Below are 15686 nucleotides of genomic sequence, written 5' to 3' on the forward strand. Positions count from 1 at the left end.
TCACTCAGCGAGTACTCTCGCCTATCCAATGCTACAACAAGCTTCTCCCTCAAACTAACTCGTTCACGTCTCATAGCTCTCTTTGCGAATACAAAATTTGTGGGTTCTGCTCCCTCAACGCCTATACTCGCTTAGTGAGTACAAAAATAATAGGTTATGCTTGCTCAACGCCTATATTCACTCAGTTAGACATGGATTTTGATCGCTCAGCACCTATATTTTTGCTCCGTTAGACTGTAGAATAACAATTCTATAGAATTTGAACCTACCAACCTTAAACTTACTTACCTCAAATGTACTTCCCAATAAACATATGAATCAAACCACTAATTTATACCCTAAATGTAACTTACTAACATGTTTATGATTAAACTTAGGCACCACTAAAACTATTTTCCCATCAATTAGACTCATCAATATCCAAATCATCATTTAAAAGCTCGTTATTCAATTCTCTTCATTTCTAATCTCATTTTGATAAACTAAATAACCAAACAAGTCACAATTTACTCAACAATAAACCCTTAACATCAGGTTCTCCTCCAAATCAATTCCTATAGAAATTCATTTTTGTTGAAACCCTAATTTGGGCTAAAAAAACCATTTAATTCTTAACCAATTTCTCACCATCATTCTAATTTATTACTAAAACACATTTCAGTAGCTAAAAACCAACCTAAAACAGATTTTCTATCATGCTAACTCATTCAAACCAATTTCAACTTAACAAGTTGTCTTCAACCAAGATTCACCACACTAAACCATCAATTTGACATATTATACAATAAATTATCATAAAATTCAATATAGATTCAACAATGATTCTATACAATTTCACATTCTAAATCCGATTATCAATTTACTACAAATTTAAAAACTTGGTATTTAGTTTCCCTTATCTGATAGAAGCTTAAACAATTCGAAAGGACATAAAACCGCTTCCTCAACTCACAGAACTCTATCTACACTTACCAACCACGAAATCATGATTAGGTTACGCAATTAGAACCACTGATCAACAAAGAAGAACATACTAGAAAACTAAGAAGACATATGGCACAGACAAATCTTCACATGCATGGAAGATTCCTATAACTCAAGAAAAAGAATAAAAATTTGTTTACTCTTTTAAGATAACTGTTTAACTATATTATAAGATCTTGTTACAGTAATCACTTGAGCATTCTGATGACCAGCAGGTAGAACACCTAAAGAAAAGGAATAACAATAGAAGAAAATGTTTTAACAGAAATGATGTGACTTGAACTAATGAAATTATAAAACTTCTATTTTGTACTATAAACTTTTAATATTGAAATATTAATATTGAAATATTAGAGTCTGGTTGCTTAATCACTTTACCAATTCTAGAAAGACAATTTTATTGCTTCTTACAAAATAAATAATAATTTAAAAGATTATCTTAAAAGTTTAATAAAATGAAAAGAAAAACATAGTAATTAATATATAACATTAACTTTGAATAAAAATTGAATTTTTTTCACAGTAAGCGATCATTTTTTAAAATATTTTCTCAACCCTTTTATTCAAACATTTGATAATAATAAAAGTGATATTAGTATACAAAATATAAAATATTAAAAGAAAATTAAAAACACATTCAAAGTTCATTTGAATACTCTATTTGAATTTACAACCAAAATGATTTTTTCATTTAATTCATTGATTATCTATTTATCTTATTTTATTATTATATATCATTTTGAAATAATTAGTTTAGGTGTCTGGGACACTTAAAAAATGGAATAAAACTTATTTGAAACGTGACAAAATCGTTCATATAAACTATAGTGATAAATTTATTATAAAATGAAGTGGTTCACAAATTTATTAAAAGAAAATATCAACAATGTCAATCATTAACATTAATAACAAAGCAATTGATTTTTTTTTATATTCAACTTAAGTGCATGCACAATTTCCATTATGATTTCTAACCGAAATGGTGAAGGAATTCAATTTAAAAACAATTTTTTTTTAACTAATTATAATTCAAAACAAATTATATTGTGAACGTTATTTTTTATTTATTATAATTTGCATAATTTATATTGATTAATTGATTGATTATACTTATATATTTTCATATGACTTATTTGTGAATTTGGTTGAAATTGTAATAGTTTAGAATGACACGTGGAAGTTTGTCTAACACTAATTTTTTTTTGCAATATAAACTAGTAAATAAAATAAGAAAAATACTGTTAATTCTCAGAATCTTTTGATAAGATTGATCAATATGCTTATTTCACCACTGATGTATTATTTTTTCATACCTTACAAATTAAATGGTTTTTATCCTTGATCACAAGCACGGTTTAATATCATAACCTTGATTTCGTGATCAAAGTTTAAACATCACGTTACTATAATCAAAATAAAAAATTAAAATTTATTTATAAAAATGATAATATATTTATAGCATATATACACCCTATCATAAATATATTTGTAAGTTAAAATTGGCAATCTAGTTTTTTAAAAAGGAATTTCACTTTATTTTTTTTAATTCTATCTATATATTTACTTATTTGACCTTGATCTCAAAATAGATTTTTGATATTTTGTTTTGAATAACTTTTGAATTTCTATAAAAATTCAACCTTACTTATCTCTTTCTTCTAATAATCTTGTTAAATATATTTACTTTTAAAATTTATCTATTTCTTTCCCCTAATAATAGTATCAAACATATATTTATTAAAATGAAACAATTAACTTTTAATTTTCAACCGTGAGATGGATCTAAGGGGTCACAATATGTTTTGCCTTTGCTGATTTTCAATTTTTAATATGATCCATCAGATGTATCGATAGGTTGCTGAAGAGACGCTGAAAATTTCATAAATTTCTCCACCTCCCTCTGTAGAAACTCTTTTTGCAGAGAGATCCTTAAACTAAAATTCAATCCAACGGCTGGAGTTTGATATTAAAAAGAATCCATTAGCCCAAGCAAAAGAATCTAGAACCCTCTTTTCTTCTCTGTGGCCACCGCCTTTAACACAGCCCTAGCTAAATTGCAGAAGAATCCACCTTTTAATCCGTGTTGGGAGAAGACACACTTCAAATCCTTCTTGATTGCATCGTCTAACCCTTCCATGGGTGAGTCATTTCCTTTCATTCTATCCATTCATTACCTTCTCATTTTCCCTCTACGGGTTCATTCTGTTCATCAATTCTTGATTATTTTCTGCTAGCAGCATATTTTTTCATTCAATTCGAACATGCACGCTTTTATTTTAAGGCTCAATAATCTACCTTAAAACAAGGTTTGTTTTCAGGTATGTAATGCGTGAATTTTGAGGTGCTGGTTCTGTTTGGTGAGAATGAACATCATAAAAGTTAGTCCTGGTCCACGTGTTCGTGGGGTTCATGCCCCCAACTTGTATAGGTTGCGACGCGATTTTAATTCTGGAGCATGTTCATTGCCGGTGGCTTTTGACCCTCTCTATGTGACTTCACTTTGCCTCAGACCTAAATCTTTATCTCGCTCTCAAGGCCAACCTGTCCTTAAATTTTGCCAACCTCTTCATATATGTTTGGCCGGTGGACAAGGAATGATGGAAAATAATGGGGTACGAATACACCTATCTTTTCTTTTACATTGCTAGTTATTGATTTTTTTTTTCCAGTTAGATGCTCCTTCAGAAAACTTTGATATTGCTAAAGATATCAAATGTATCTTGCATCCTGTGAGCGTTTTTATTGGTATTGTGTTTGTTCGGTTGTACTGCTTCAGAAATATTCATAGAAGATACAAATTATATGGTTAAAATAAAAATAACTTTTTGATAAAAATTTGTGAAAGCCTTTTGATATTTGTTGCTCCAAAAATTGTTTTTAATTAATGCATGAACAATTTTTAGTTTATGGATAAGTTTGTTTTTTTAGGTAGAGAAATGGGGCCAGTTTGTTTTTGTGAGGCCAATTTTTGACTGAAAAACTTTTCTTTGTATAACTCTAGTTTTCTTCCTAAAGTGAACCTCTGCGTTGTGTGAATAGAAGTGTGTGAATAGAAGAGTTGGCGTTCTGTGTATGCTCTTGATATATATTATTTGGGGTTTTTGTATTTAGGATTTGAATTGTTCTTTAGTTACTAAATACTAGAAATATAATTAGGATTTCCAGAGCAAATCTCTTCAAGAAGCTATGGAACAATTTAAGGGACAGTCCATAGAGGATATATTGCGACAGCAAATGCAGAAGGGAGGCAGTGGAGACTTACCTCCTGGAGGACGCCGTGGCGGTGGTGGCAGAAGCGATGGGGGCAGTTCTGGGGGATCAGATGGGATGTCAAACGAAAATCTTCAAGTTGTTTTAGCAACAGTTTGCTTTGTAATAATGGTAAGGTCTGTCGTTGTTGCATGAATTGTGCGTGTCTACTTATTCATTTAGTCTAAGATTTCTTTATTGTTTTATTGTGTGAAAAATGAAGGAAACCAAAGTGACGATCCTAAGATAATAACTGTGGTTAACTGTGTCCGCAAATATAATTTTCTGTACTTTTTCTGAATTATTTAGAATGCATAAGGTGGTTGAGCTTGAAATATACTTATATGCAAGATTGGTGATGATATTTGACTACCTTCTTAGATATGATTAGTTGATTAACAAAGTTGGTAGGATGCTTGTGCCATGTCCCATTTTATAATACCCTACTTCTTTTTCCAGTATATTTTTGTCATCAATGGCTTAGAACTTATAAAGCTAGCTAGGGACTGCATCAAGTTTGCGTCTGGTAGAGGCCAGAGTGCTCGATTGAAGCGAGCCATGTACAACTGGGTTAAACTTTACAAGAACATCATGGAGAAGAAGGAAGCTGTTAAGAATGGATTGGAGAAAGCCTGCACATGCTGGTTCGACCCTGATTTCTTCCGAGGTGTCAGTAGGCATAATTTGAAATCAACTCATGAATAATTTTTTTCTGTACCTGTTATAAACCTGTTTTCTTCTTTAGGTCAAAGAGTGCTTTCAATATAATTTTTTGGTATACATTCAATAGTATGCTTAGGTTGCTGACTTATCACTATTCGAGAATATAACAGGTAAATAAAATGATTTCAGTTCTTTGTATACAACGTTTTTCATCTATAGGGAATACTCTAGCAAGAGACACCTACAGTTTCTTGTGAATTCAAGCGTCTAGTGAGTTTTGCTATGTGCGATTAGGTTGGTCATATCTATTTTCCGAGCATCCTGTTTCAACTCGTTTTACCCTTTTCTGGGGTGATGCTAAACATAGCTAGATTCTCAAGAACAATCTAGAGATTTTCATATTTTGCTCTCAAAGTAAGAGGTCAATGAATTCTTCATGACTTACAAGAAACTCCTTGCTAGCCAGTTGCAAAACTGATGAACAGAAAAGTTGGATGCTTGGGTCTGCATATTTTTGGGAAGTAATGAAATGTCACTTAATCCAATTTTCTTCCAATAAGCTAGAGTATAAAATGTTATTAAGGTAATTCTGAGTTTAGTTTTTTTTTTTTAGAGTTGCTGTTGTGAAGTTTGTTCTTGCAGTGTGCAGATTGTCAAATTGATAGCCTGTGTAATACTCCAGTCTACATTGTGTAGGATTTGTCAAATGGGTAGCCTGTCTAATACTCCAGTCTGCATTGTAGTAATTATTACCATAGGATTCTGGGGTAGTAGTTCTGAAACCTTAAAATTGGTCGAACTTTGTTAGATTCATTGTTAAACATTCTAAATATTTTACTTAAATTTCATCTATTTTGATAGATCTCAGTCCATTTGGCAGAGAAATATTTTCTTTGCTTTCAGTTAGTGGTGAAGCAGCTTATAGTCTAAACCATACCCATTGCTCAAGATACTGCTAATCTGAAAGTAAGTAAGAAAGAAGGAAAAGAAATCACTTGTTGAGCTTTGTTAACAATCTTGTTGAAAATAAATCCAAGAAACAAATGATTTATTTTGTGTCTGATTATTTGGTATTAGAATTTTTTAATATTCCAATCAAAGACGGTAGAGTGATTTGTGATTTTATCTATATATGGAAGGTTTGGTTATATATGATAGTGCTTATAAAGAAGTTAGAATGCATGTGGATAGTTTTTTAATTTTTTTTAGCGTGTAGATTTTTATTTATGATGAATTTGTGGATCATGTTTTGGAACATATTGGGAAAGAGTGTTTTCAGAATTTTTAGTTAAAGACTGATTTTATTTTAGTTTTTCATAATTTTTTTTATCAAGCAAATAGCTTTTTAAAGTTTTAGAAGATGATGTCTATTATTGTAATTTGGAAACATAAGTTTTTTATGTTTTTTGTGAGGAAGGAAAATTATTGTGATAAGTTTGTTAATTTAAATTTTATTAAAAAGTAATCATATGACAAACAATTGATGATTGTTTGGAAGTCAAGATAGCTTAAATAATTTATAATAGTAATTTTATACTATTTTTGAAGTTCTTTTTGAGAAAGAAAGGATAACTACTCATCCAAAGTAAAATTGAAGTTGTTTTGAGAAAAAAAAAAGGAAGCTATTCTGTTTTTTTGTATTGTTACTCTTGTAAATTTAAAAGAATTGGTAAGACTAAAAAGTTTTGAGAGTAAAATATAAGGCAAGGAAAATTTGAATATAATATTTACAAAATGATAATAATTGTGATACAACTTTAAATTGGTGATATAAAATTAAGGTTTGAAAGAAACACATAAAAATCACATTTATTGGTAGATAAAATTAACAAATACAACAAAATTACTGACTAATACAAATTTTGTTCACAGTTTTGTCCATAATTATGATAAATATTTTTTTTATCAATAGATATTGTAATTTGATATTTTTTTTAAATAGACTTATGTTATTATGTGAACATTTTATTAAAAAACTTAAAAATAAATATGTGAAGAAATCTATCATAAAATAGTGAAAACTAATTTTTTATATAATTTTTTATAATAATTAAAATAATAAAATTATTATATTGTTAAAAGTTAAATATAAATAATTTTTATAATTTTATTATAATTAATTTTTATTTATTTTACATGTAATTTTAATTAGAAAAATGGTTAAGTTTAAAAAATATCAAATAAAAAAAGTTAAATTGAAATATATGGTCATTTAAAAGATAATATTAATAGAAAAATTATTTAAATTTAAAAAATTATTTAAATAGTAAAAATAGAAAATAAATGTGTACATAAATGAAAAATTTATATAGGTATAGATAGATTAAATAAAAACATAAATGTTAATTGTGAATTTATGATTCCTTGATGAAAATTATTTTCCATACTAAAATCTTTCATTTCTTAAAATATATTAGTCAATTTTTTTTTTTTAAATTAAACTTCCATCTTCTTCTTCTTTATATTTTCTTTTTCTTTTTCTTCTTCCTTTTTCTCTTTGTATTACTAATGTCTTTTTAAGTCTCTCATTTTCTTTTCTTTTCATTTTTTTCTCTTCTTCCATTTCTTTTTGTTTGTATTGTCATCATTGTTACAACCACAACTACCATTGTTATTGATATCACCTCTTCTCTTTTCTCCTTCTTTTATTTTTTCCTCCTATTTATTTTCTTACTTCTTCTAATTTTATTCATTTTTATTTAATTTATACCAAATGCTTCATAAAATTCAATAAAAAAGCCATCGTATCAATTAAATTCATTATTTAATTGATAATGATTTTACTAAAGGATTTATCAATAAAATTATCTATAACTTTAAAAAATATATAATTATCGATGTATAATTCATCAGTAAATATTATTTCACCAACAATTTTTTTTCATTGACAAAATTTCAATATTAATATTTTCTTACAATGAAAATAATAGATGTATAAAAACATGAAAACTTAAAACACACAGAAGGATGCAGATACACATGTACACACTCCCATACAGTTTCATTAAAACTCAATTGGTCATATGCTTAACTATTAAGTAAATGAGTTAGGAATTGAACTTACTAATCATTATTTAAATTGTACAATAAGTTTATATTTAATATTTTAACCTTATACTTTTATCCCTTGTATAAAGTTGTGGTTTAATTTTTAGTTTATAAACCACTAAAACCATGTTTAGATACGTTCAACATAAGTCACAAAAACAAAATAAAATTGTTGACTTCTATTTTATGTATATCGAAAATTGGGATATTCGATTTAAAGGAAATCCAAATATGCACTAAACTGTGGGTTAAGTGTCAAATAGTTTTAAATTAAAATAATTTTGTAAATACAAATTATGGAATATAAAATTTAAGCTAAGAACAACTTTTGAAATGTATTAATTAAAACCCTTACATAATTGATGCATAATTTTATATGATTTGACATTACATCTACTATAGCCAAATTCCCTCAGAGTTAGTAAACTATAAATATTGTTTATTTTAGAGGATGAAATGTCTTTGCGATTTTATTTTTAAAAAACATTTTGAAAAAAAGGAACAGAACAAGTATCTAAACTATTTGATATTTATTCATTTTAGAGTATAAAACATAAAAATTTAATTTTAAGGAACATCTTAAAAGATAAAAACTAAAAAAATATTTAAAGTGTCTGAAAACTACTCTTAAACTAAGTGAATATATTAAGTGTGGTAATACTAACAGATATCAAAACTACAACAAGGAAACAGAATATCTTATATTAATGGATTTTCATGTTCCTGTCTCACTAGATATTACATTCTACCAACCTTCCAACTCCACCACATGCGTCCTATTCAAAACCAACCATTTTGTTCCTTTGCTATTGTTATTATCAATAATACAAGCTATTGGGATGATTAGAGTTTAATAATAATACTTGTAATTTTTCATTCATGATTGAAAGATGTTGCTTCAATTTTAACACTTCTATAAAAATTATTATTTTCTGTTTTAAATTCAACCATGTGTAACCCTACATTGTGACTAAACCACCCTTCATGGCTTCATCTACCACATGTATGTATGTTTATCATATTAGATATAAATGTTGCTCAATTCATTTTCTTTTCCAAATGGTAAAGTCAAGTAATATATATTAAAAATATAAAAATTATTTGTCATAAGTCCCTATTTTATGTAGACCCACTATGTTTTTTTATATTCTACTTTTAGCATTTATCTTTCTATTATTTCAGTCTCTCTTTTTTTTCTCACATTCTATTGTCTAGTTATTGTATAAAAAACATGTAGAGTATATAAAAGAAGCATATTTGGTCATGAAAAAAAAAACCCCCATAAAATACAATATAATAAACATACATTGTAACTGTGTAATAAATTAAATTCTAACATAACCTTATTTGAACTACGTAAAATTAAATAAAAAAACATCTTGGAGAATGCCAAAAGCAAAATGAAATTTTAAAGCACTGTAACATAATATATTTTCTACCATCTACAAATTAAAAGTATAATAATTTCATCTTTTCTTGAAAATATCTCTAAATTAAGTTGTTTTAGATGGTTTAAAAATATATTTTTAGTTTATAAACTTGAAAGTGAAATTATAATTAGTCTCAGTTCCAAATTTTTATATATTTTGGTCTTGAAACTTAATAAATAAATAAATATAATTATTTTAACCTCATAACGTTAATTTATTTGGATTTATGTTTATATTGATATTTGAACTCAAAACTAGTCAATCAGCAGTATAAATCATTCAAAAATCACAATGAAACATATTTGACACCTAAAAATAATTTAATTTATTAGATTAAAAAATTATATCCTTTTATTTTTAAAATTGTGACCTAATCAAAATTTGAAATCAAAATAAATTTTAATTTCGTGTAACTAAAAAGATACTTAACTATAAATCTTAAATCCTAGATGTCATAATTCCACAATTTCATGTATACACATTTCTTTAATATTTTGGATGTTACTGTATTGAATAACTAGATACTTTATGTTGATAACGTATTTAAAAGTATTATATCAAACAAAATCGGAAATGGATATATTAAAAATTAAAAATATTAATGATTTGTATGGATATATTAAATAAATATTAAAATATGAATAATTCATTGACGGTATAGAAACTATCTTAAAATTTAGTATATAGAGCCCTATTGTCCTAAATACAGTTATATAAGATAGTAAACATCAAAACAAAATGCGTTTTCTTGATATCTTCTAACAATAAAATGTTACGATCATAAATAAAAGAGTATGTAATCAATTTATAAAATTTAGGAAACATGGGAGGAAAAGAAAAGAAAAAGTACATTTAAAATTGTAATGCCTATAATTAATCCAAAAGTATTTCAAAAGAATTTTCATAAAAAATATGGTTGTGTATACATTAATTTTTAAACGGGTTACATTAAAAAGAACAATTTTAAAAAGGGAAATTGAGTTGAAAACATGAAGATGGAGTGAGATTTGTGATTAAAGAAATATGAAAAATTGAAAAGGTTACAGAAGTGGTAGTCTGCTATGGTGAGTTTGAAGTTGCACTCAGAAATATGAGAGCTTGGGGAAACCACACGACCAAACACTGGGACACAGCTACAGCCACCACATGGCCCACACAAAACCTGAAGACCCTTTTGTCCTCCAAAGTACGGATTTCAACTCAAGCACAAACACTGCACTCAATAAAATAATTTTAACAATATTATGAGTAAAACTTTATCACTTAATATTTATATTATTATTTACTGAAAAATGCTCTCATTCACTGTCTAATGTTCTCCACTTTACTACTTTAGCAATGTGACTGCTTATAAAAATATTTATATGGAAAGCATCATAATTGCTTAATAACTTTGATGAGAAACAGAAATTGTTGAAAAGCAAAATGAAAAAAAAAAGATTTCATCTTCTCCTTTGCTAAGTCAGCCAGAGAAAACTACATTTCCAACATTTAACATTTTTTTCCTTTACACTGGGCCCTGATGATGTCACAGGTCCGTTTAGATCTTTCTGGGCCTTGGACCTGTCGCAATCAGGTCCATTGGGAAAGCCCACTGGCCGCCTCATGCACTCATCTTTCCTTTTTTTCCTCCATATAAACCTCTGCATTTCCTCCATTCCCTCCCATCTTACCATAACAAAAAGTTCCCTCTCTCTTTCACTCTCACTCTCACTTTTTTCTGTGCTTCTCTTTCTCTCTCCTTTCACGCTCTTCAAATAGTGTAGAGAGGAAAAAAGGGTCTCAAAGATGAAACCAAAAGACGGGTTTTTTGTTGAAGGTACCACTGTTAGCATGAGTTGAACTTGCAGAATAAAATTTGCATCACCTAGAGTCATAGCTTGCACAGTTATCTTGAACCTTTTTAATATGTGTAATTCCTGTTAGAGGTGTAATTTTTTGTACTAGCTCAGCTTACGCTGTATAAGATAATTATTCTGTGACTGACTCAACTATTTTACTTTATGGTAAACGGAAGATATTCTCTTGTATTCTTTTAATTGTTTTATACTTACTTTTTTTCTCTCTTAGCTACTTTTTATCTAATCTAAAGCTGGCTCCTGCTTCTGGCCCTGCCATTCTTCTTCATTATTCTCTGCACTAAATAAGAGCATGATACATGATGCAGGTCCATATAAGGGGTTTCTCATCATGCACGTGACTAGCAGCAAGGTGGCCATGGTCAACCCTCTGAGAATTGGGAGCTGTGACCAAAAAGAAGCCATTAGTGGCTCTGAAATTGGAGCTGACAATTCTCCTGGAGTGCTGGCAGCAGCTGCAGGAGCTTCATTCTAATATGGTGCTATCCTATCTGAGCTTTTCTACCTTCTCTCATCTTTCTTCTTCATCTAGTTTCTACCACACTTGTTTGTTTTTCTTTGGACTCTTCTTGACCTTGTAAGACCTTTTCTTGACCTTGTAAGACCTCACACCCTATATGTTTTCTTTGTTTTTGCTTTTGTGGAAGACCCTATATCAGAATCCACTGATATAGAGTTTGATCTCCTTCTTTCCCTGTTGCCACCCAACTCATCCTCTCCTTCCTTGTCTATCCCTCCTGAGCTGTTACAATTTTGGCCTACCAAGATGCAACGACTAATATCATGCCATGGCTTCTAACAAAATGATTAAGCCTTAGAACCTCCCTCAAATAATGTTCTTCAAATCTGCTAGCTATTCGGAGACCATGGCTTCCAAAAGTACAACTGGGTATATTTTATTTGCTGTTCTTTTATTTGCGAGAGATCAATGTAGCTTGTACTTTGTGCAGCAGCTAGCATGCTTGGTCGTGGTCCTTAAGGTAGGTAGGTATGTATGGTAAGTTGTAAAGATTGGCCATAGTTAATAAATCAATGTTGCTTGTATTCTGAGGAATTCAAAAGCCTTCTGTGTAATTTTCTGTTAAGGCAATCAATTTCGCTTGTATCATTGTGTGCAGAATATTTATGCTGTTGCAGACATCTGTTTCGTTGTTTTATATGTTGTTTGGCTGAGAAAGTGTGCAACTGCATACATATTCTTTTAGATCTAAGCAAGGGTCTCCCTCGTGACTGCTCCAATGTACAAATATCCGCTGTATTATTGGAGTTATCTCTCTCTCTCTCTCTGAAATTCAGAAGCTTTGTGCCTTACATTTTTCTTTTTTGAAAAAAAAGGCTAAAAATAAAATCCGAGCTCACCCTCATACATAAATACAATACAATAAAGCTGATTGCTGTTTATAGGTTTTTTCACCACCCCCAACATAATCATAGAGCCTCACCCAAAGAGCATTGAATTAGTAAATGGTGAAATAAGCAAACAAAAACCCAGAATGAAGTAGAGAGAGAAAGAGAGAGAGATAATTCCCTGATCTTTCCCTATCTTGTTGATTTGTTTTCTTCTTTTATGCAAGACAAGTAAGATAAATGTCATGAGTAAGCTCAATTTGGCACTACATGTGTGCTAGGCTGCTAGAGCCCCATCTCTCCATCCAATGCATCCCTCCATTTGAATCATATGAAGCAGAAGAATGAACCACCCTTCTCTTGCTTAGTACTAGTCCTTTCTTTCTCTCTTTTCCTTTTTTTCTAGTGTAATTTGAAATGCAAATGTTCAATTATCTACAGCATAGACCAAGTGTGAAAGTGTGATAACTTTCGTAGCAAGTGAGATGACAGCAAAATTGACGCTGAAAACCCAATTTCCCTTTCGCTCTCTTGATTTGGAAGGGTGCTTCAGCCATTCCTTTCACATGGCAGGGGAAGGACAAGCACTTTGGGATAGAATACAACCTGAGCCCATAAGGAATATTACACACCCCAATGTTTTTGATGGGGCTGCCACACACACCTACCACCCTCAAATAGTGAAGAATAATACCTCTCAAATTACCACTTTCTCCTTCAATTCATTTTCTACACAGCAAAATATCAAACATGTCGGCATCATAAAAAAAAACAAGAGGGTGGGGGTGGAATTGATGTGTTTTTAACCATATTCCATTTCAGATGCCTAACACATTGTTTCCATCAATCATCGGCACGTGGTAGCCCAACCTAATAGCGTAGACAAAGATTTTTCTCTGTATACATACTGTATGCAGTATATTCCAAAACGGATGCATAAAATTTTGTGTATTGACACGATTTCTGCGATGGTTATGCAATTCTAGGGAAAGAAAAAAAGAAAGAAAGAAATCGTGACGCATCAATTACGGAAACCTTTTTGCATACAAATTCAATTCAACTGAATACTTGACTTTAATAATCTATTATGGTTTTCAGGTTTTAATCACAGATGTACTGCATCAACTTTTATGCACTGCTATACTTTATTTTTTCTGGATTTTACTAATTGAAACGTAGCCGCGACGGCGACCATATTTTAAAATTGAGCATAAATGGGAATTTTCTCTATATAGACCTGAGGGTGTAGAAGTAGAGTGGCAAAATAGTATGCAGCAATAAATGAGATTTGTGAAGTATTAATTCTGACATAGAAGTAAAGAAGCATTCTACATGCATAAAAGGCAGATGAGGAAAATGAATGTGAAGATAAAATGTTGATTGAATGTGATGGAATGAATGAAAGGTTTGACTGGGATGGATTATATGGAAGTGTGGAAGGTAAAGAAGGCAGTAAAGGTATAAGAAAAAGGGTTTGTATACATTTTTTATGTGCCCAAAAGGGATCAAAGTAGGTGACTTGTGGCACAAAATGATGATGTCTATGAATGGACATTGAAAAGTTAAATGCCTTTCCCTAGGGTTTGAGTTAGTAACTATTTACCCTCACCCCACCAATGGGACCCTGTTTTTCTTTTTTGTGTTTGTAGTTTGTGGCATTGAGAGAGGGACAACATAAAGGCTGAGCTTGAATTAAGTTACAGTGATAATATGCTTCACGTATTCCTTTTGAGGTGATTTGGCATTAGGTACTACCACCCTTGGCCCCATCTTGGTCAAGCCTTTTTCCACCTTTAGGTTACATGCGAACATGGCTCCTTCATTACCTCTTACTTTTTCCTCAACATCATTCCATTCATGACCCTTTCCAGACCAAGGGAGTGACATCTCAATAATGCCTTCATGGAAAAAACATATGCTTCAATTAATAAATTATTTCATTCAATGCTTCTTTTCCAGCAACTCAGACACTGTGTATCACAGGGCCTATTCCAAATTTGACATACATAGACGATTCTCAGTTGTGCAACTAGTAGGGCTACAAACTAATTATTACATTTCTAGCATGTCAAGGAGACCGTGCGATTTTAGTTTTGTTAAATAATTACATGACAGTCCATCAGTGATGCAATTTTGCAACTTTTAACACTGAAAGTATTTTATTATACATGAAAGTATGAGTTCAAGTTTAGTACATTCAACACTACTCTCTATACTCTAAAATATCAGAGTCTGGAAAGCCTATATCTATACCTCTCAGTAAAGGAAGCTTTACAGTATAGCTGTTTAGTGACCGCGAATCAGTAGCCAGGATGGTCTAAACGCTGGAGACCGGTTAGTCCAACCGAAGCAAATTAATTTCAAAATCATCTTATTAAATGTTAAGTAGTTGAAATAGATTATTAGATTTTATATCAAAAACATTTTAACGATCTCACATCGAATGTCCCACTTTTCAGTTCTTTCATTGTTTTCACGATGAGTATGATCTTCTCTACCAGTTTAGTCAAAACTAATCGCTAAAAAATCAAAGAGGACAATCATGATTTAATTTTTAAGTGGATGATAAGTTAAGCTGATTTAGTTCGACGGACCAATCTTCGCAGTGTGTACACTGTCCGACTATGACCGAATAGGTATACTATACTGGAGCCATCCTTAGTGTTGTCCTTTACTAAAAAATTCTTACTTGTGTTTGGACAAAAAGATTTCAACAATTTTAAAAAATTGAAATATATAGTATTTGAAACACTTATAATAAAATTCACTTTATTTCTTAAATAATTTGTTTGTATGAAATAATAAAAATATCTTAAAATTTAATTTTTGTATTTGGATAAAACAATTAAATTTCTTTTAAGAAAAAATATATTTTAAAAATATTTAAATAACTCGTCCGATCTTTTAATCTAAGTTGTTTTAGTTTAACTTTCCATTTATAACGATTTGTCTTCACTCTCGATTTAACTCGTCTTCATCTTCGACTTGAATTGGCTTCGACCAGTATAAAATTAATATGACTTTCAAACTATATTAACTTGTCTTGACTTTTGGCTTGTGCCAAATCGACTTTAACTTCATTCTTTGCATACTTTCTCAAGCTTTG

At 30.0% G+C, this 15686-nt stretch overlaps 1 protein-coding gene and 1 long non-coding RNA gene across 3 annotated transcripts; both read left to right on the plus strand.

Moving 5' to 3' along the window:
- Positions 1–2947: 2947 nt before the first annotated feature.
- Positions 2948–5025, plus strand: LOC124841513 (uncharacterized). Of its 2 annotated transcripts, none has more exons than XM_047317812.2 (4): positions 2948–3123; positions 3291–3596; positions 4141–4365; positions 4693–5025. In XM_047317812.2, the coding sequence occupies exons 2-4, from the start codon at positions 3348–3350 to the stop codon at positions 4936–4938; spliced, it is 720 nt and encodes a 239-aa protein (XP_047173768.1). In that variant the 5' UTR covers positions 2948–3123; positions 3291–3347; the 3' UTR covers positions 4939–5025. The 2 variants fall into 2 exon arrangements, with proteins under 2 accessions (XP_047173768.1, XP_047173756.1); XM_047317800.2 differs by having other exon boundaries at positions 2952–3123; positions 3303–3596.
- A 5993-nt stretch (positions 5026–11018) lies between these two features.
- On the plus strand, positions 11019–12341 carry LOC124841507 (uncharacterized). Its single transcript, XR_007029116.2, has 2 exons — positions 11019–11193; positions 11542–12341. It is a non-coding gene; the product is annotated as an uncharacterized LOC124841507 (long non-coding RNA).
- Positions 12342–15686: the final 3345 nt, after the last annotated feature.

The sequence above is a fragment of the Vigna umbellata genome, chromosome 5 (genome assembly GCF_029865625.1).
Source record: "Vigna umbellata cultivar VRB3 chromosome 5, Vumbellata_1.0, whole genome shotgun sequence".
In the NCBI taxonomy this organism is placed as follows: domain Eukaryota; kingdom Viridiplantae; phylum Streptophyta; class Magnoliopsida; order Fabales; family Fabaceae; genus Vigna; species Vigna umbellata.

Bases quoted from the DNA above. Each gene is read 5' to 3' on its own strand.
- LOC124841513 (XM_047317812.2), top strand. From the start codon at position 3,348: ATGAACATCATAAAAGTTAGTCCTGGTCCACGTGTTCGTGGGGTTCAT. The intron at 3,597-4,140 runs GTACGAATACAC...AAATATAATTAG, and splicing joins GAATGATGGAAAATAATGGG to GATTTCCAGAGCAAATCTCT. The intron at 4,366-4,692 runs GTAAGGTCTGTC...TTCTTTTTCCAG, and splicing joins CAGTTTGCTTTGTAATAATG to TATATTTTTGTCATCAATGG.